The 22,526-nt window shown below is 40.5% G+C and overlaps 1 protein-coding gene across 1 annotated transcript in view; it reads right to left on the bottom strand.

Moving 5' to 3' along the window:
* Window positions 1–10,195: 10,195 nt before the first annotated feature.
* CDK18 (cyclin dependent kinase 18) overlaps window positions 10,196–22,526 on the bottom strand; it is a 310,945-nt gene continuing 298,614 nt past the window's right edge. Inside the window, exon 16 of the mRNA XM_077481220.1 lies at window positions 10,196–21,629. Within this exon, the coding sequence (XP_077337346.1) occupies window positions 21,595–21,629 (35 nt within the window). The 3' untranslated portion in view covers window positions 10,196–21,594. The remainder of the gene's footprint in view (window positions 21,630–22,526) is intronic.

Genomic DNA, 22,526 nt, shown 5'->3' on the forward strand with positions numbered 1-22,526 from the left:
CTCTCATACAGCACATGCATACTTGCAATGACACCCCAACATACATTCTGCTACTCCTCCTGAGCATAGTGATACCACATGTGTGAGACTTTTACACAGACTGTCTACATACAGAGGTCTAACATCCAAGTAGCACCATCAGGCGTTCTACGAGCATGAATTGCACATCTCATTTGATGACAACCTATCACACTTTTGAAGGCCCTGGAGCACAAGGTCAATGGAAACGCTCACAAAATGACCCCATTTTGGAGAGCTAACACCCCAACGTATAAACTATGAGGCATAATGAGTCTTTTGAACAGTTCATTTTTTTCCAAAAGTTTTTGGAATATGTTGGAAAAAAATTTTAAAACATTTTTTTTATATACAAAGTTTTCCATTTATAAGATATTTCCAACACATAGCATGTGCATAGCAAAACTGACACCCCAAAATACATTCTGCTACTCCTCCTGAGTACGGCAATACCACATTTGTGAGTCTTTTACACAGCATGGCCACATACAGAGGCCCAATATTGAAGTAGCACCGCAAGTGTTCTACAAGCATAAATTACATCTCATTTCTCAACCCCCTATTACAGTTTTGAAGACCCTGGGGCACCAGGACAATGGAAATGCCCACAAAATGAGATGTTTTTGGAAAATGTGGAAAACAAAGGAAAATGCCTTTTTTTTTTTTTTTACACAATGTTGTCCATTTATAAGATGTTTCCAACACATAGCATGTACATAGCAAAAAGGACACCCCAAAATACATTCTGCTACTCCTCCTGAGTATGGCGACGCCACATGTGTGAGACTTTTACACAGCCTGGCCACATACAGAGGCCCAAAATCCAAGTAGCACTGTCAAGTGTTCTAGGAGAATAAATTACACATTAATTGCTGCCAACCTAAGGGTAAAGAAAATATTACCTGTGGTATTAGTAGTGCAGTGGTCCACAGAGGAGAGCATCAGTCCAGGCAGCAGGCAGGAACATGGACAGCGACAGCAAAACAGGCAGCAGGCAGGAATAGTCAACAGGTAGAGATGTCAGCACAGCCAAAGTATTGGTCCAGATAGCAGGCAGGGATGTGGTCAGCAGCAGCAAAAGTATCAAAGGATCGTCTATGCAGCAGGCAAGAATACTGTCCATAGTTAGTACATGCAGCAGGTATGGTCAGCACAGCCAGAGTATTTGTCCAGGGAGCAGGCAGGACCATCAAGCTTAGGGCATCATCAGGAAAGAATGGGGACAAGGGTAGAGGCTTCTCCCACCCAAATCGCTTTGAAGCCTCTGGACAACCAGACCCTGTTCTGGGAACACAGAAAACCAACTGGTTTTCTGAACTCAGAACATTCTGGAGCCCCTCACATATGTGAGACCCCTGTGTAGCAGGGTGAAAGATCAATTCAAGGGTCAGGCAAAAACATGGTCAACAGGCCGAGGTCAGTGCAGGTAAAAGGCAGAAATAGACAGTAGGCAGAGACATAGTCGATACAGTCCAGGGTCAGTTCATGTGAAAGGCAGAAACATGGTGGATAAACAATGCAGACAGTAGGCAGAGGCATAGTCGAGAAACAGGCCAGGGTCAGTTCACATAGAAGTTAATGATATGGTTGGTTGAGGCAGGAAAATATCCAGGACAGAAATTGAAAACAGGGAAATGGCAGTTATAGAAATATGGGCTAATAGTTTTCAAGAGTGTGATATCGCTTGAAGCATTCTTCGATGCAAAGACCGGGTTGGGAGGGACAATTGGGACAATGGAAGCTGGTGTCTTTCCTAATTCCTCTTTTGGTGCACACTCAACATTTTTTTTTTTGCGTCGTCTTCCGGATCCCGTTGGTGGAATATGGTCTGGAAAATGGCGCTCATGTAGTCTGCTGACACAATTGGAGCGAATGCTTTCTGGGGGGGATACTTGTTGGTAGACAGTGACAATGTCTTCAATAAACTTTATGAAAGTGGTGGGTGTTTCTGTTGATTTTTGGTAGATGATGAATGAATTTAAAAGTGCCAAATGAAAAAAGTAAATTGCAACTTTTTTGTACCAAAAGAGGGATTTTCTTGTTGAAAGATAGGGCTGCATCACTTAAACCCCCCCCCCCCCCCATGAATTTATTGTACTCGTTGATACAGGAAGGCTTGCGAATGGGACCACGTCTTCTGAAAAGTTCCACAGAGGTGTCATCGTGGATGGTGGACATGATGTACACATCTTTTCTATCCCTCCACTTCACAGCCAACACTTCCTCGTTCCTCAAGCTCGATTCCCCCCTTCGCACGGTTGTGGTGACAAGATGCTGTGGGAAGCCCTTTCGGTTTTTCCTTGTTGTACTACAGGCCAAAGTTTTTTTTAGGTATAGGTGGCGGAGAAGGGGAAAACTGGTGTAATAGGGGTCCATGTAAATATGATACCCCTTTGGAGGAGTGGGAGTGCCAACTCCCAAACAATTTTTCCACTTATTCCCATGTACGATGGACACTCAGGGGGCTGGAGCTGGGAATGTTTGCCTTTGTACACGCGGAATGAGTGCACATAACCGGTGTCACTTTCACAGAGCTTGTTGAGCTTCAAGCAGTACCTCGCCCTCTTACTGGGGATATATTGCTTGATTCCCCACCGGCCTGTGAAATGCACCAGGGATTCATCCACAGATATGTTTTTGTTAGGGACATAAAGTTCGGCAAACCTCTTGGAAAAAAAATGAATTAGGGAGTGAATTTTATATAGTTTATCAAAGTTTGGGTAATTTTTTTTGGGGGGGGGGGGGGGGGGCACTGTGAGTTGTCACTGAAATGCCGCAAGCGCATTATAATTTCGTGTCAAGACCTGGACATGGCCAATGAAAAAATTGGCATATGGTGGATGGGTTTGGTCGACCAATACTTATGCATTTAATTTTTTTTGTAAGCCCCATGTTGAGCGTTAGGCATAAAACAGTTTAAGCTCCACCGCTGTTAGGGGTCTCCATTCAAAAGGGCAGGCATAGCTGGAGCTGGATTTGGTTGCAATGTATTGTTGGGCAAAGCGATTGGTTTGGTCCACGATGTAGTGAACTAATTTTTCAGGGAAAAATACATTTAAAAATCCATTTGGGAAAAACCTGCAGTGTTGACCTGCACACCTGGCTGTGCTGTAAAAGGGGGATCGTGGCTGACCCTGTGGTAGAAGGCAGCCACAATGGGTTTGGGAACTAATTCTTTGGCATGCACTTGTATTAGGCCAATCCTCCTGGGGTCTAGTAGTGCTTGTACTGGGCTTCTCCTCCTGGGGTCTACCGTCGTTGGCACTGATGTTCAGAGTGTCGAGTTTTTGAATGGACTGCTTCCTCCTCTGATTCGGTGCTGCTTTCGGGGGGGCTCATATTCCAAACCAGAATCGGAATCAGAACTGAGCGGTGAGAGCTCCCCATTGCTATCATCTGTCAGACTTAGTATTTGCTATGCCTCTTCTGGGGTGTACACCTTTCTGGACATAGTGGCTGTATGTACTCTGGTGGCAAGTACTCTGTCACCCGCTATGTAACTATGTACTCTGGTGGCAAGTACTCTGGTCTGGTGGCAGGTACTCTGGAGAGGATGGTGGGTACTCTGGTGGCAGGTACTCTGGTGGAAGGTGGTGGGTACTCTGGTGAGGTGGTGGGTACTCCTGATGGACAGGTACTATATGACAGGTACTAGATGACAGGTCCTCTTTATTTGGGGGGGGGGGCAATCTGGACACAATAGTTCAGTATAGGGTACTGTAATATGTAACTCACTGTTAGCTGATCTCCTCCTCGCACTGGATTGGTGTGTAAAGAGGAGAACCCAGCAACAGCGGTTACAGCTGTTTTGTTTACATTTAGTGACCGGCTGTGATTGGACACAGCTGGTCATGTAGTAAAGAGACAATTTCATTGGCTCTTTACACTGATCAGGGCTGGACTGTATCCAAGGGAAAAGCCTCAGCCCTGGTCGCCGCTCTACGCACCACCGGGGGCACGAGCGGGCACTATGCACGCCGCTGTCCAATGCCGCTCTGCATAGTGACCAATCACAGCCAGTCACGCTGCTCCGGAAAGCTCTGCCGCTGCCGCTCCATTGCTCCCACCCGGGGAATGGCTGTGTCCCAAGGGACATGCCGGAGCCCTGATCGCCGCTCTCAACATACTCAGTTGAGCAGTTGTAAAATTGCCTTGAACAAATTTGCATGTGAGGCATACTGCTAAGATGGGTAATTCCATATCATTAAAGCTATGGGTTCAGGTGGAGTCCCGGATGGCACAGCTGACACAGTTGCTGCCTCCGTCAATCACTGTAATAACTCACGTTTACTGTCCTTCACATTTGTGAAAGACAAGGAAAAACTCATCTTCCTAGATTTGGAGTTGACTCATGCCAACTCCAATATCTTTGTTTAACATTACACCAAGCCTACAGCTTTTAATTCCTATATCCATTTCAAGAGCTGTCACCACCCCAGATGGATCCAAAACATCCCAAAGAGTCAATACTGTCGTCTCCGAAATAACTGTACTCATGAAGCAGACTATATCATGTATGGTAATCTCCTTACAGATACATTTTTTGAAAATGGTTATCCTGCACCTTTTAATCACAAGATTTTTCAGTTCTACCTAAAAAAAAAAAACCCCTGCAAAACTAAAAAGACCTCAGGATCTAATCCCACACAACCATTTCGCTTTACTATGCAATATCATGACAAGCATAGAAAAATGGAAAACATCTTGTGTAAACACTGGCCCATACTTTTAGAGGACCCCTGTCTATCATCTTCCATTTCCACATCTGCTCAGGAACCATATAGTAAGGCTAGAAACATAAAAAGCAAACTTACCCCTAGCAATTTAAAAATACCCCAGGCTTCTTGCATTTATAAGACCCTCACTCTCATTTCTCTCATCGGTATGTATCAGTTTAAAAAAGCACTATGTCTCACATGAAAATTTGCTCAACACGGCCAAAACGTTTACGGTAAAAGGCAAAACCTATCCCGTCACAACTGCTCAACTGAGTATGTTGTTTACTGTCTCACAAGTCCATGTGGCCTATTTTAGGTAGGGAGAACAATTAGGCCCCTACATCAAAGCTTTGGAGAACATAGGTGTTTTATTGAGGGTGGTTCTGACCAACACAGCGTCCTCAGACACTATCTACAATACCACCAACAGTCCACTGTAGGACTAAGGGTCTGGGTCATTGAAGCTATTCTTGCCACTGCCACATATCCCATCGCCGAACATTTTAGACGTCTATGTCAATAGGAAACGTTCTGGATATATTCCCAGAATACCCTTACTCCTGGAGGGTTGAACGCGGAAAGTGAAACTCACACTCTACTATAGCAAATTAGTGTTCCGTGCATTATTGTGTGTATAGGGTATATATCTGCATAAGCATGTGCATACATGAATCTATATATGTGTAATACTGTGTTAACATGTATGTGACACGTTTTATCTATTATTCCACAGAAGACCCTTAAGGTCATCCTCCCCCTATGGATAATCGATCCATTATGAGCTTTTGTTCGCTGGGTTGCACACATACTTTTGTCCCATCCTGTCAGTAAGTACACAAATATCCGCCTTAAATGTGTTTAAAGTTTTTCTGATGAGAGATCTCCTCATTTTTATTTTTATTCTTAACCATATTTATGCTATTTTTAAATATTTGTAATAATTTGATATTATTATTAGTATGATTTTATCTTTTATCATCATGTCACCACACTGTGTTTTAAGCTTTTTAAGCATTGTTTGTTTTTATTTTGATGTTTTCATTGGTATTGCTGGTCATTATAGTCTACCGATCAGCGTTACCTCTCACAAGCGATTTATATGTCCAACATCTCATAGCCCCACGAGGTCTGTAGAAGGAGCTGAAGGCTCTGAGCGCATTGCCTATTCTATCCACAGCATTTTCCCATTCAGCCTGGCCTCATCTTGTTCTGGTGATGTCCCTGGTGATGTCCTGGAAAGTGACGACCACATCCCCACGGACACAGGAAAGCCACACATCTTCCCCCTCTTGATACTCCTACTGATGACAAACACCATGCCCTGGAGATCTATTTACAGGTGAGCCCATTTTAATCCTTTCTCTTGTGTTTTTATTCTTACTTTTGTTTTAAAACTCTTGGGATACTGCACTTAGATTGGCACATCCTCCTCTTGCTTTTACTAATATACAGAGCCTTCACAACTCTGAGTTCAGCAGCCATAAGTGATCCCTGAACTTTCCCAGTATAACTTACCACATCCCTGTGATCACTACAGACTGCCTCCCATCCCATATCATTGTATTGCTTATAAGAGACATTGTTTTCTCAAGCTGGCTGGACTTTGTTTTTCTGTTTCAATATGTTTATTGGAGTTTGAGTAAACAAAAAAATAAAACACGCTCATTAAACGCCCTCGCATAGGCTACAAAACATGAATAGAATTCCAACTGGACTTTGCTTTTGAACATTACCCCTATGAAAAAATACCAGTTATTTTCTCCTTGTATCAGTTATCAAGAAGAGGTGTCTCTTTTGGTCTTAGGTGAGACTGTTTATGCATCCTGCACTGGCTCCACATCTCTGCATTGTCACTGGAGTGTGTATAGTAAAGAAGGAGCCTTCCCTGAGCTATCCCTCCCTGCCAGGAACCTAAACCTGAGCTAATAACTTCCCCTCACAGGCAAGCTCCTCTCCCTACCATTCACAGGCCAAAATTACATGAACCCCTTATTTAAAAGGTTCCCTCAGCCAAGACAGCCTCCAAAGGTCACCAGATTAGGGGACTCCTGTAACAAACTCCACTCCATCTGTATGGTAGCACAGTACCACCTACTGGGCAGAGAAAAACCTGCACCTGCCTACAATCTGACATCTCATATAGCCAGTCCTTACACTTTTTTTTACACTGTGACAAGATGCTTAATTCTTGAAGGGAGCTGTGCTTTTTTTTTTTTAGAAAACATCTACTCAAATCACATTGACCAAGAAAACCCCAAATTTGCCCACATAAGGTTCAAGTACAGCATTCATTTCTGGGAATACCACCACTTCAGGATCACCAGACAAAAATCAATAGAAATTGTGTGACCGCTGGCAGAAGGTTGACTCATTGGCCTCTACTGGCAACCAGCAGAAGAACCCCAATCAGACTATTCCCAACAATTTTCAAAGAATTTTCTAGATATTTTCCAAGAGGCACAGTGGCAGCAGCGGTTAGCAAGGTGCCCAGAACCCTAATCCTGATGCACATTTAGCAAAAGTTTCTTCTAGCATGCGCAATAAATGCCTGTAGACAGTAGAAGCAATTCTATATATCCCCCTCACCCCAATGGTACAGATATAAAAAAATAAAATGACCTAGCTCACAGTGACATTTTAAAGATGCTTCCCAGTAAACAGACAGAAAGGCATAACTCTATGAAGAGTATATAGATTCTTTTCAGTTTGCAGACTAAATAGCAGTGGATAATGAAAGCACTACAATTATGACAAGACCCACAATGTTTCAAGCAGAACATTTTCTGTTTTTTTTGCCCTTTACAAAGACAAGATGACAGAAAGCAGCAGAAAATGATATTCTAATATATAAAAATTTTATAGCAAGGAGAATACGGGCCCCACCTGAGATGGACAGCCTTTCCTAGTGCTGCCCCATATCAGCTGTTGGTCTGCTATTTCCCATTCTTCCCTCACTACCCTCCCTCAATCCCCCCCTCCCCCTCCCTTTTTATGTAGTTTTCTTTCTTTCTGGTCTCCCTGATCAGACATATGTGGATCGAACCCCCAATTTACTTGTTTTTTTTTTTCCTGCGGTGTTGACCGTCGCTATTCTGCTATACATCTAGAACCAGGCAAGTAGTGCTGTTACTTACCACTTTTTTCCTGAGAGAGATAGTTTAAGGGTATTCCCAATTGTTGATTACTTTATGTCTACATTCTCCTTATTGTACCTTGACCAGTTTAAATATTTTTTAGAAAATGTGCTGTGACAATGGTCTTTTTTTCTTGTACTCTTGTGAACTTATAAGAATGCTTTTATAGAAAAAAAAATAATATATATATATATATATATATATATATATATATATATATATATATATATATATATATATCGAACTTGCAGCAGGCAAAAAGACCAGTAGATAAGCAGCCACCCAGGGATTAAAAAAACAGTAATAGTTTTTGTATATTATCAGTATAAAGACAGAATGGAAGGAGGCAGTGGCAGCAGCTCTGGGATGATTAGGCTCCCACAGGTTTAAAGTTATAAATTTATTCTAGCAAATTTGCAGCCACTTCTTGGATTCCCAGCATGTTTTGCAGCTCCCCCTCTTACTTTCAATTTATAAGGGCTACATATTCCATGGTACCACACTGCCTGCTAGTTGATTCTTGTATGGACTCTGTCTTCTGAAACGCCTCCTCTCAGCACTGCTGTAATTCAAAAGGCATTCTACGTAAAATGTGTGGCACAGCAGTGCCTACTTATAGGGGTCGATTTACTAAAGGCAAATCCACTTTGCACTACAAGTGCACTTGGAAGTGCAGTCACTTTAGATCTGAGGGGAAGATCTGAAATGAGTGGAAGCTCTGTTGATTTTATCATCCAATCATGCACAAGCAAAAATGCTGTTTTTTATTTTCCTTGCATGTCCCCCTCAGATCTACAGCGACTTTACTTCCAAGTGAACTTGCAGTGCAAAGTGGATTTTCCTTTAGTAAATAATCCCTACAGTGTATAGTTAATATGTGTCACAGAATCCAAGGAATAAATGTGTGAGGCACTTCACAAAGTAATTTTACAAACGTAAAGATCGTTCAGAGTAATAGAAGAGTAGAAATAATTGAAATACAATGTGTAAATGAGTATATGACATATCTTCTTGGGATAAACAATGGTTTCTTTCGACAATTATATTTTGAAAAAATGATTCTATTATTTAAAATGATTTTATTTTCTATGCAATCTATAAACTAAAAAATGTATTTACAAAAACAAAAACAAAAAACGATTTTTATTTTACATTTTTTGCAACACCAAAAAAATGAACAAACTAAACAAAAGAAGATTCATTTTAAAAAGTGTAAATATTAAAGTGGTTTTAATAGCTGATATTTTTTTTTTAATACCTTAATGCATTCACTGCATTAAAGTAAAAAAACCCTTCAGTATGGAACTTGCTGCATCCTTGTTTTTATGCTGCCTCAGCTCCCGTGGTGGGGTTTGTATTCTCCCCCGACCCTTGGCTGGCCACTCCGCGATGCAGTTGTTGTCTGGTTTGGTGAGTGTTGTTGGTCAACTATTTATACTTATAAAATAATTTTGAGTACTTCTACCTAGAATTTAGCTCTTTACATCCCTTTATATATATTTCATAGGAATGTCTGCCGCATCTGCTCCTGACGATTGGAAATACCCATGAAACGCGTAGAGCTTTACTTGATGCCGCATTTATACCTCATACGAACTGATATTTATCTATTCACTACTATTAGACTCTATGATGTTTTTATATTTTTCGACAGATGTACATATACCATGTGGGCGCATATGCCAGCATTGGGCATGGTGCTATTGGCACGTGCACGCCCCCTTGTATTAATCTGCATATTCATTACTCCAATCATGTGTTGTATGTATGTACTTTTTTATCTATTATGTTCAGTCTTTGTGCACACTTCATGTGTGTATATATACGATATTAACAATGATTTAATGTCTTGAGATTATTCAATAAATAAAATACATTATATTGTAACTTACCTCCACTACTCAATTGCTTCATCCAAAGTCCCAATTTTCCCTTTTTTTCTTTTCCCCTTCAGTATGGAACTTCGCCTCCACCCCCCTTTATACTTAGCGCAATCTTGATTCAGCTATGTAAACGAGAGCAGAGGCCCACCCAGCTCTCTGCCTCCTGACTGGCTCAGACACATCAGCAGGAGAAACAGGATCACGCTGCTAATTACACCGCTGCTGTCAGTCAAATGCTCTGAAGAGGATGCGGAGGGGGCAAGCCGCACTGTGCGTGTCTATGGACAGACACAACCCAGCTCAGGAGCGTGCCCACATGGTTTGTTTTGGGGGCACTCATAAAAATAAAATTCCCCCAACATAACTTGTTATATCTGTACATTTACACATTATAAATGGCAATTTATATATTTCTGTGCTGTAAAAAGGACAACAGACTATATAATTAGCAACAATAATCTTTAATTTTATCAACATTCACAGTCCACAAATAATTTGTCAACAACATCATACATACGGTATCACCACAATAGGTCACGTACAAAAAAATCTAAACATCTGTAAAAAAAAAAAAAAAACAAACAAAAAAAAAAAACATTCAGAGCGGCATTTTCAAAATACAATCTCTGTCATTCTTTATCAGCAATGACTTTTCACTTAAATACAAAAACCTACAATTATTAGTTAAAAATATTTAAAGAAATCTCTCCATGATTAATTTGTCTTTGGAACTTATTTTTAGAAGTATCTTTAATAACACATTGGAAAATGCTGCAGAAAATAAGCTCGTAAATAAATCAAATACGCAATAAACTCCATTATCAGAGAGGTTGAATATCAGAATAAAAATATAGGACTAAGTCTGAGGAGAAAATATTTAATGTTGATGTCTGGTGCCACACAGTAAGCCTGGAGATGTGGCAAAATGGAATCTAATGGCTTATGTCAGGGGTCTTTAAACTACAGCCTGCGGCCACATCCAGCTCACTGCAAGATTTTATCTGGCCCTCAGCTAGGGTAAGTGGCATATCCTTAATGCCTATGGTCTCTGCTTCAGATGTGGGGGGGGGGGGTCTCTGATGATGGCCTGGATGTAAGGGGTACTCCTGAGGCAGACATTGATGTATGGGGGCTCTGATGGGGGTGTGATGTAAGGGAGGACTCTGATGGGCCACCTGTTTACGCCCTGGGAAAGCCGAGGGGAAGTCCCCATGCGTCAGAGGGGGGCGGGGTCACCCGGGTACATCACTGTGTGGCCCCGCCCTCAGTTATATAAGAACTGTCACCTGAGAGGACGCGTCAGATGGCGGGAGCCTTCCATGCGGATCGGTGGCAGTGTTTTTTTTTCAGTCCGTCGGTGGAGGGATAGAATCTGAATGGGCTTGGAGGGACATTTTTTTTTTTAATATAGGACTTGTCCCAAGCTGTGTCTTGTTTTTTGTTTAACATTTTGACACTTTGTGACATGTTACGGTTATAATGTATCTGTTACCATTTCACATGGGGGGGCCGGGATCTGGGGATCCCCTTGCAAAGGGGGCTTCCAGATTCTGATAAGCCCCCCACCCGCAGACCCCCACAGCCACCAAGCAAGGGTTGTGGGGATGAGGCCCCTGTCTCCATTAACATGGGGACAAGGTGCTTTGGGGGGGCTACCCCAAAGCACCCTCCCCATGTTGAGGGCATGTGGCCTGGTACGGTTCGGGGGCGCACTCTCATCCCCCCTCTTTTCCTGGGGCCTGCCAGGTTGCGTGCTCAGATAAGGGTCTGGTTTGGATTTTGAAGGGGACCCCTACTCCATTTTTATTAAATTTAGGGCAGGGTACCCCTTAGAATGCATACCAGACCTGAAGGGTCTGGTATGGATTTTGGGGGGTACCACTTCGCCATTTTTTAAAAAAAATTGGTGCAGGGCTCCCCTTAATTTCCATATCAGTCCCGAAGCTCTTTTTTTCAATTAGTTTTTTTATATTGCCGAGACCCAACAAATCATTACAGCCGCGAGCAGTTTTAAATGACAATTTTTCCTTTAGAAATGTCATTTTGCTGTAGTACTGTCCTAAACACGGGAAAACTGCGCTACTTTACAGGCTTACTATAGACACCCCCCCCCCCCCCCCAACACGATATTTAAAGGAATATTTCATTTTTATTGTTTCACTTTAAGCATCAACAAAATCACTGCTCCTGAAAAAAATGGCTGTTTTAAAAAAAAAATATTGCATTGATACATGTCCCCTGGGGCAGGACCCAGGTCCCCAAACACTTTTTATGACATAACTTGCATATAAGCATTTAAAATGTGCACTTTTGATTATTCATGTTCATGTCCCATAGACTTTAATGGTGTTCATGTGTTCTGCCAAATTTTTTGCCTGTTCGGCATGTTCTGGTACGAACGGAACTGGGGGGTGTTCGGCCCATCCCTACTCTGTGGCAAGTCTAATGCTACCAGTAAGCACATCACAGTGCCTGCAGCCTAGTAAAAGTACAAAGATCTTATTATATAAAGTGAATCTTTTCTGTCCTATTGTTTCAATTGCAAACTACACATATAATGATGCCAGATTATATTGAAATGTTGCTTCATGTACAGAAAAAGTATATAATATTTAAAATTATTCAATATTCTTGATATGTAAAAGAAGGCATGAGAAAAAATTGTTCACAAATATTGCGCACAGGAGTTTCACATCCATAGTAATAAGCAAATCAAATTGAAAACTAGGTAAATTGATGATTTAGGGAATTTCCTTTGGCCTCTTTCACACGAATGATCGGTTCAGGTCCGCCTGTCAGATTTTTAGGCGGACCTGAACGGATGCTCCATAGACTTCTGTGACATGTCCGCTGACATCCGACCCGCTCCAATCCAAAAAAGTGTAACGGAGGAAAAACCTACTTTTCTATCCATCTGTGGATCGGATTGGGTGACGACAGATTCTTCGGTTCGTCGTCATCCGATCTCCCATAGGGGAGACCTGCACTCTGACAGGTCCGTCCCTGCACAGTGTGCAGAGACAGACCTGTCATCTTCCTACTCAGCGGCAGGGCAATCCCCGCTGAACAAATGGATGTGAACGGGGCGGATCATCACGTATCCGTCCCATGTGAAAGAGGCCTTATTCTCCTTGAATATATGTACGGAAATATGTACAATGTGTACAGAATCATACAGTTTGTGAATTCTGATTGCCTGGTTTCCCAACTGGCATGACTTTTTGCAGAACAAACAAATCTACTTTCAGATATTCCATTAGCTACAGTTCTTCTAGTGCAGTCCATAAATCAAATAACTTTTTTGTTTGCAAAGTGTTATTTATATACACCAAATACATAGAACAATGGAGTGTTTGGAAATCAATAAGTGAGGTCAATTGTATGATAAAATTTGTCAAATATATCTTATTTCAAGACTGCAGAACCAGGCAATCATGTAAATTCAAAGGAATCATGCTTGTCTTTTAGACTATGTATTTTTGTGGCGTATAGGTTTTTGCATATTTGTGTAATGCTGGCATATTATGTGGTACAATGCAACTTATTCATATCTATCCCTGCTCTGGAGTAATTTACAATCTGTTGTCTATTACAGTCACAAAAGCACACACGCATTCATTCTGTTACTTTGGTTAGAAGTAAATTGATCTAAACTAAAACTATAGGTTGGATGTTCTGTTCCTGGTAATTTTTTAATTTTTTTTGAAGGGAGAATGTATTCATATGGTATCTAACTCAGCCCCTAATTTGCTCAAATTACTTCTTTTGTTTACAACACAATAATCGCACAAAATACTGGATTATTAATAACAAAATATGTTGAGTTATTTACACTTTGATTCGACGCAATTTTAAAATGTACAATAAATTGGAGGCTTCTTTTTAAATTACTGTATCATAATAAAACATCAGTTATACATAAATCTTTTTACGTCTTTATAGTCTAAAAATTAATTTACCCAGTGAGTCAAATCACCTGTAGCACACTTTTATATGTGTGTACATTTGTGTATACACACACGTATATAAATATATAGTTAGATATATACAGACACGCATGCAGACAAGCACGCTCACATTTACACTTTGTTGCTAGGTGTCCATAAATATTATATTATATTAACAATATACAAGATCTTATTGGTCAGGCACAAATATGGGGGTTTATTACTAAATCGTTTTTGGCCTACCTACACTGTACACTATAAAATTAGCAGTCTACAATATATGCTTGCACTTTCTGTCATTTTAAATGCTTTTTTAGCCAGCAGTGCCAGAAAGGTTTAGTAACTTAATAGCTAAATGGTGAAGACTTTTCACTATTTTAAAAGGCATCTTCCATTTTTAAGCCCAACTGAACTGTCGGCTTAAATCATCTAAATATTTTGAAGGTGCGTCAAGCAAAAAGCATTCAAAGTCATACAGTTTTCTTTAAAAAACAGCCACAGCCTTAGTAGAACAGCCTGTATCCTGCCAGCATGCTGCAGAGTGGGATCCTTTCCCTTTGTGTGGAAGCAGTGAACTCTCTGCAGAGATGCTTCCACACAGACAGCAATGATTCCAACTCTGCAGCTGCTCGAAGTGGGAAGGCTTTTCTACTCACACTGTGACTGCTTTTGAAAGAAAACAAACGATAAGACACTAAACACCTTTTCTTTTGATTCAACTAAAATGTATTTAGTAGATTTTAAATTAAGTTCAATTGGGCTTTAAAATTTGTTCACAGGCTGGTACCATAACCATACAAGGCAGCACCTGTGATTTAGCCCAGGTTCACACTGAGCTGTGGGAATTAAGCCGTGTAAGTTCAGCTGAACTCGCACAATTTCACTCCCGTGTGTCAATCCCGATTTCGCCAGCGATTTCAGAGACATCTGTGCAGGTATCTGCATAGATGTCAATGTAAATCGCAGCCCTAAATCGCAAAAAGTAGTACAGAAAACTACCTTTTGAAATCAGCGTCACACTGATTAGGACGGTGCCATTGCCAGCAATTGCCGCCAATTTGACATGTCAAATCACATTTCAAATAATACCAATGTGACCAGGGCTAAAGCAGTAAAATGCATTATAGAACTGGTACCAGCTCTGCTCACAGATGTATCAATGTTGTGTATATATTAATGTGTGAATGGGATGCAGGCCAGTCAACACGTTAAAAAACATTGTTGTGAAAAGGCTAAAAAAAGGTTTTCATTACGTTTAGGGAGCATTCATTCATAGATAAAATTGAGAGGAATATCCCATGTGGGTTCCCCTACACCTTATTTCTCTCCCCTATTCATTCTAACAGGGTGATCTTTCTGCCTATAGTCACCCACAGAAAGAGTTTTCTAGTGCGATTTCAAGGATCACGTCTAGTGCGCGTTTATGCGGTTCAGCTGCAATTCCAATGCATTTTGCATGCAATTTAGATACAAGTGCAATTTGGATTTATGTCCTGGCCTCTCTCTCCCGCATGCACTCGATTGCCCTTATCTTTTAACTGATAAGCGTTTAACATGTGATTTACATTCAGGTCTATGCCATTGTTCTAAAGACGCACAGGATCCTTTTTAAAAATGCATCATGTTCACACATCATTATGTGTGAACAGCCTCCATAGAAAATCATCTTATTTCACCTGTCATGCAATTCCATGCGGAACGCATCTAAAATCGCATCGGTGTGAACCAGGGCATGTGATCTCTGAGATTCCTTTTGGGATCTGACCACACAAATACATTTATATGTATGGAGCATTTAACAAAGTTTTGATATGCTCCAAAGCAGGAAAAGCTATGGCCCTGGACCTCTCAAACTTTAAAGTGGACCTTTGCCTTCACAACTTAATTTAGATCATTGCCCCCCCCCCCCCCCCCTTTCTCTGATGCAATCTGAATTTTTTTATTTATTCATTTTGTACCTTTTTCTTGGAACACATTGCCACACTTCCTCTATTCTTGCGTGAGAATGACATTTGCAGCACCTGCAGCCTCATGAGATACACATGTCATAACACTAGGAGGCCATGGGAATCTAATGCACACGTGCGCCATCCTGTCATTAGAAGGCTGACTATCCACTTTTTTTTGCAGCCAGCCCCCAGATGATGCAGTATTTGCATCATCAGAATTCTGTCTTCAAGAACCCAGAAGAGGTTACTAGCCTCCTGATTGACATCAACAAAGAAGGACACTATCTACTGCAGTAGCACAATAGATCCCTACAGGACACCACTGAATTGCTGGCCGTTTGAGTATATTTTTGTGCATGACCCAGCAAGAAAGTAAAGGGGAGAGGAACGGGGACGACTCCTTTTTAAGGTCAATAAAATGGGTAAAGGACAGAAATATTTAATTTCAGTTGGAATACTTTCTTTATGTAGTGAAAGGTAATATAGACGTTCTAGGCCTTCCTCACCTCTATAAGAAATTTGAAAAGGTCCATTTGTTTTTCCCCTAAATAATATTTCTAAATATGCTAAATAATGTAACATAACGTTTCATCATTGCATAATGAACTTGCTTTCTTAGAAAATATTGCCACTGCTGTCTAAAAAAATCTGATCTGAAGAAAATAGCAAATAACAAAGTTCACATTAGCATCTAAAATAGTCTGCTCTTTACCCGTTTACATCTCTTTGCTTAACACAGAGAATTTTTGCACAAAGTCCATTCACAGCTACAAGTGCTTCTAAACAGTGCAGAATTCACACAGGAAGCATGAAAAAAGTGCTACATGATGAGCCATTCCCTGAAAACAGACAGAAATTGAATGATAAAACTGTTATGATAGGGTTGTTTTTTTGTACCCTGCAAGCATTTTTTCTAACAGTTACTGTAAATATAGTAGTACCAACTCAGACCCATAAAGGCAAGTGACATAATGAAATTTTCATATATCCCTAAAGTACGTCTGTGCCCAGACTATGACCATTAATGTATTTACATATTCTTAACAAGAAACAATAAGCTTTAAAATACTCCATTGCTGACCTCTGTAGCTGCTTGTACTGTGGAGTAATTCATCTAGTGATCTAAAGATCAAATAAACAACTCTGTAGTAGGGTTTAGGTTGGTTTTTAAAGTGGAAGTAAACTCCCCTATCGTTTTCATCCATGGAAGCTGCCATCTTTGCCTCTGTTTAATCTTCAGCTGCCACGGTGCTGTACATGTGATCCGTTATGACACCAGCCATTGGGTGGTTTTTTGGTTGAGAGCACAGCCAATGTGCAGTTAGCATTCCCGGCATGCCGATTTTTTTAAACTGTTTAAATCGATGGATTTACTTCCACTTTGACAGCCTGCATTTACATATTAGAATGGCGACTAGCTGCCAAAATTCTGCTTCCACAGAAAGTAAATGGGAAAGTGTAATGTTTGTGCAGAATCACTGTGACCCTTAACCCCTTTTCTCCTGATGCATGTTGGGGGAGGGGCTGTACCAGGAAGTCAGTCACGAGTGTGTGTAGGACTGGAAGCAGCCGCATGATACTTAGAGGGACACCTGTTGTATTACAACTCCTCCATGTAAGAATGTACATCACTTTCTGAGTGAGTAATAAACCCTTCCCTGGTTAAGAAGTGCATCCAACCTGTGTGTAACTTGCTGAGCGGATACTAGCAGCATTGCTAGCAACACCCTGTGAGATCCCGTGCCGAAGGGACATAACAGAAAGTTGCTGTGATTTTTCTGTCCCTATTGTAAATTTTGAAGATGAATGCATATAGCTACAGACATGAATGCAGGCTTAGTTTAATGCACCTTTGCTGCTTGTTGAAAATATGTAAATACTTTAATGGGCATAGTATGTGCACAAGTTCACTTTATACAGAAACTGATAAAATTGCTAGGCATTTTTTTCAAAAGTGAGGACATAATTTCTGTAAAAAAAAAAGAAGAAGTTAAAGAGAAGGGATGTTACTTTTTGTAACATTACTTATACATTCTGAAAGTATTTTATGGAATGGAATAAATGACAGCAAAGGCTGGGGTTCATCTCATACAAGAAGGCTGGTATTTAACAAAACTAAATACATCATACAAAATAATCTATTCATCTTCTGTAAAAATAGAGATTGCTTTATACAAGTATTCCATTACCTGTATAAACATACTTAGGTCACAAATATTTGACCAGAATTTCTCATTGTCCCCAATACAAGGGTAAAGGTTAATCATTTTCGAAGGCTCCCTATTTATCACATATGATATCCGCAGTCTCTATGAACAGTACATTTTTTAGGGCTTATGTACACGGTTAATTAGAGCTGCACACCACCCACATTAGCGTATTTCTACTGAGGGTGGCGAGTAAGACTAGGTGTTTCCAAATATGCTAATTTGGGCGTTGTACGGCCCCAGCTTTGTGCATGACCCTTTAAGGGTTCTTCAACAAATACATTGTTACTTGGAGCACCAACATGAAAAGTTGTATGGAGTTCATTATTGCCAGGATTCCAAGAATGGATACAATGCAATTAGTGAGTGAATTTTCCCATGGTGTAAGACCACCATGAGGTGTCACAAAGCCCCTATGGCACCATATTGTGTCATTTCACAAAGAGTTTGTTAAACTTATTGTTAAAACATGTCATATTTTGTATCCTGATAAACAGCTAACTTTTTTTTTACGTAAAACTCAACTATTTGGCTCTGATAAAAGTGAATATAGCACTTCTGAAGGTCAATAATATTTTAAGCAGGATGAATGCAACCATCCAATGTAATACTTAACCTCCCTGGCGGTATGATTAGTTCTGATTTTAGGTGCTGAAAGCGGTACAATTATTTTGCATGGAAATTTGGCGTCTTATATTGTAACGTCGCAGGGAACGGAGCTCGGCGGCACTCGGGCACTATGTGAATTGAGCGGAGGACAGCTCGATCACACAGCACGGAGGACATCGCTGGATCCAGGGGACAAGGTAAGTAAGTCTCCCTGTATCCAGCGATGCGATCCCGAGTCTGGCTCCGGGTTACCGCTTATGGTACTGAAATCCCAGCCCGAGCCAGAGTCGAGATCACCGCCAGGGAGGTTAATATGAATTCATTGCGATGTCTTACATTTAAAAATATTAGGTAACTAAAAAACACATCAGTAAGAAATATAAATCATCGAATTTCTGAAGAAAGAAAGAACAAATGTATAAAAAAAGATTATTGATCTAAACAAAATCAGTGAATAGACAGTGAATGAGCTGGTAGGCAGGAGTCTAGTTGGTGGGTCACCATTAGTTAGACAGTAGGGGCTTCCCAGGTAGAGAAGGGTTCATTCTGCGTCTGCTGGTTTCCTGGGCTTTTGGTTCTTCCTTTTTTGGGGGCAGCTCAAGATTAGTTAGTTAGGAGAATGGTATTTATGAGACTGATTCTTGTACTACATATTTGTGATGTCACAAGAACTTCAGTAAAGCATCTTAAACAGTTTTAAGCCTAGTTTAAAGTTATTCAAAGGGGTGCATGGTGGTATGTCACCTATCAGAATAACAGGGCCTGTTAAGCAGACATGGGGTGCAAGAGGAAGGTCACCACAAAGGGTTAATTCAGCAGAAGAGTCAGAAAAGGAATGTAGTTGCCACAGGTAATCATGAACTCGTGTGGGATTTAAAGGCAGGCAGGCAGGCAGCGAGGAGTGGTATCAGGCTCGGGTGACAGGTCCTCTGATAGAGAGAGGGTTGGTGTTCTGCCTCTCTCCCTAGTGGTCAGTTCCCCAAACAGCAATTGGGACCGAACCCATGGTACGGAGGCCCCATGCATCCTGCATGGAACGGGAGAGTGAAGGAGTTAATTAAGTGTACGCATGATGTTTCGCACTTGGTGGACGTGGGATCCCATTCTGTCACTGGTAGTGAGGTGGCACATTTATGCTGGACTGGTGTAGAGGGCATAGGCTTAGCAGTGTCCCTTCTAAATGCAACATTCACAAGGGAAGGTGTGTAGTGACACGGGACCAAATACTTTTTAAAAATAGCTTTTTAAGTTTCCTTACTGCACACAGTGCACAGCTCATCTCTAAGCTGGGGTCCCTCCTTAATGTTGACTTCCACATGAACGTGGCCACACCTGATCCCGGGCATTGATGAGAGCATGTGTGAGACGAGAGAAGAGGTCAGGCAAAGTGCACCCCGCCCAGCCCACAAGCTGTTAGAATCTATATATAACATTGTATTCATTCTTTAAGGTTTCCTGGCTTTGGAAGATCAGTTTACATGTAAAAAAGCAGTTCTCAAACTCCCAAACAAATTAGATGTATGTGCCCCACTATCAGGGTTTCAAGATCACTGATAGCAGTTTAGTGTTATACAATAGACAGCAGTAAAGCCCAGATTTTGTCAAAAATTGCAAAAGCAGTACTTCAGGATGCATATGGCAGCTCTTAGCTCAGTTTTCACTTTAACAGATGCTAGGTGTGCTGCATTAGAATAGCAGCAGAGTGATTTTTTTTATCTTTTATGGCATATCAACACACAGAACAGCAAAGGACTACTGAGCAGACCTGTAAACATATGCATGTGTTGCTGACTGTTAGAATATTTTTATTCTCATAACAAAGAATTGAGAGTATTCCAAATTGACTATGGTGCCATGCTGTGCCAATTTAGATAGCCTTTAGCATTAGGTGAACTTTTTCTTTAGGCTTAGTTTTGAATGCTTCCCTTGCCTCTGCAGCCTAAACATATGGAAAGAGCAGCATAATTGGTGCAAACCCATCTTCATGAAAAAAGCAGTACTATCTCAGAGTGGGGAATCTCAGTGTATGCAGAAAGCAAACAAGGCACATAACGTTAACCCCATTTCCTATACTATATATTACATAAACTTATGTTCAAAAATTTTATTCCACTCTTTGCACCAGATGAGGTTTCTCAGTGTCACATTTTTCTGCAATAAAGTAAATTCATTTTGATTAAGGCTTGCATAACATTTTTCTGTAAAACATAAAACTGTAGCAGATGATCACCAATACAAAGCTATACCTGACCGATTATAATATGACATATCTAAGCCACTTTGACTATATTTCTAAAAATGTTCTCCACTAAACTGTAAATTGCTCATTATTTCAGCCAATACTTCTTGACAACAATTTTAATTGTGAAATTGACAGAATTCAGATTAATTCTGTAAATGTGTCTTACTGGTCCTAATTCCCATACAGCAATACAGATAAATATACTGTCATCTGCACTGAGCTGATGTCAAGGGTGGGGGGTTTCAAGAGATATGACAGCTGAAATTAAGAGAAATCTGTAGTTTAGTAGAGAAACTGCAGTTGTTAAAAGCATAGCTGAGGTACCAATTGGCACCAAGTCAACCAATATTTTCTTTATAGACTAGTAACATGAAAATAATAATTATCTTCCTGTAGATTTAACCACATCAAAATACACTATGCTACAAATTAGCTAGCTGGAATGAGGGGGAACATATAGTATAGTGGCAAGAGTAGCCAAGATGATATGTCTGCAAATCCGGGTACTCTAGTAATCTTGCAATGTACGATTCTTCTCTGGTTGCATAGACAAGTAATATAATATGTTTCCCTGTGGTAAGCCATCTGCAACCAGAGAACCTTACAGTAACCTCAACACTCTGAAGTCTACTAACTAATGTGCATAAAATATTTGAATTAAATACATTTTGGAAATGGTTTTGAGAAGGGGCTAGTTGCCATAATACAAGCAGGCCCCTTGCTTTACCTTCCCTTGTTTCCTGTATTTAGTGTTGACACTGACAGTACAGTACATTTTGCACAAGACTCACTGCAAACTAATAAGATTTTAATACTCAAACATTTTTCAAAACTGCAGGAGTCTCTGGCAGTGGAGGAGGAGAGTCATTGGGTGCCCTTTAGTTGCATTAGAATATACTTTGCCGTCTGTTTCTTCCTCGTCCTGTTAAAAAAAAAAGAAATCTTTAGTTAATAAAGCCAAAATAAAAAGAAGCACTGAAGAGCAATGACAGAAAAAGACCAAATGGTCCATCAAGTCTTTTTGCTTTTTTTTTTTTTTCAATTTTATCCTTTTTGTCAAATTGAAAATAACGCCCTCGTGACCTTATTCAAACCCTTAATATGTATTAAAGGTTTCAATTATATCTTTCCTTTCTCTTCTTTCCTCCAGACTGTAGATATAAAGTTTCTGAAATCTCTCCTGATATCTTTTATCCCTTTCACAATTTTTGTTGCCCTTCTCTGGACTCATTCTGTATTACCAATATCACTTTGTAAGCGAGGTGACACACTGGGCTTGATTTACTAAAACTGAAGAGTGCAAAATCTGGTAGCAAATCAGCTTCTAACGCAGCATGTTCAATTAAGCTTTGACAAAAAAAAAAACCTGGAAGCTGATAATCGACCCCAATATTCTAAATGAGATCTAAATAACTATTTGGGGGGACACTTCCTTCTGCTAGTGATTCCTATAATGATTAACCCCAGAAGTCTATTTGCTTTCCCCACTGCCAGGCCACACAGTTTACTCATTTGCGGTCATCTCAAAAAAGTAAATCCTTAGTAGTTCTAGTCAGCACTGTCCCCCCATTATTGTTTTGTTTTGCATTTTGTAATGTTGTACTGCAGTTTTCACTTCATTGACCAATCTACCAGCAATGCCAAAATATAGTTTAGGTTACAAACACTTCCAGGAACATCAACCCCATTGTGGAGTCAGCACAATAGCTACCTTTGTGGTGTAAGCAAAGAAAAACATAGCTTGCCCAACAAGCCTTCAGTTATATCACTTGCAAACAGCTGAGACAAAATAGGACCTAGTACAAAGCCTTGTGATATA

This window comes from Lithobates pipiens, unplaced genomic scaffold (assembly GCF_037356315.1).
Source record: "Lithobates pipiens isolate NorthernLeopardFrog02 unplaced genomic scaffold, aLitPip1_a1.2 Scaffold_16, whole genome shotgun sequence".
In the NCBI taxonomy this organism is placed as follows: Eukaryota; Metazoa; Chordata; class Amphibia; order Anura; family Ranidae; genus Lithobates; species Lithobates pipiens.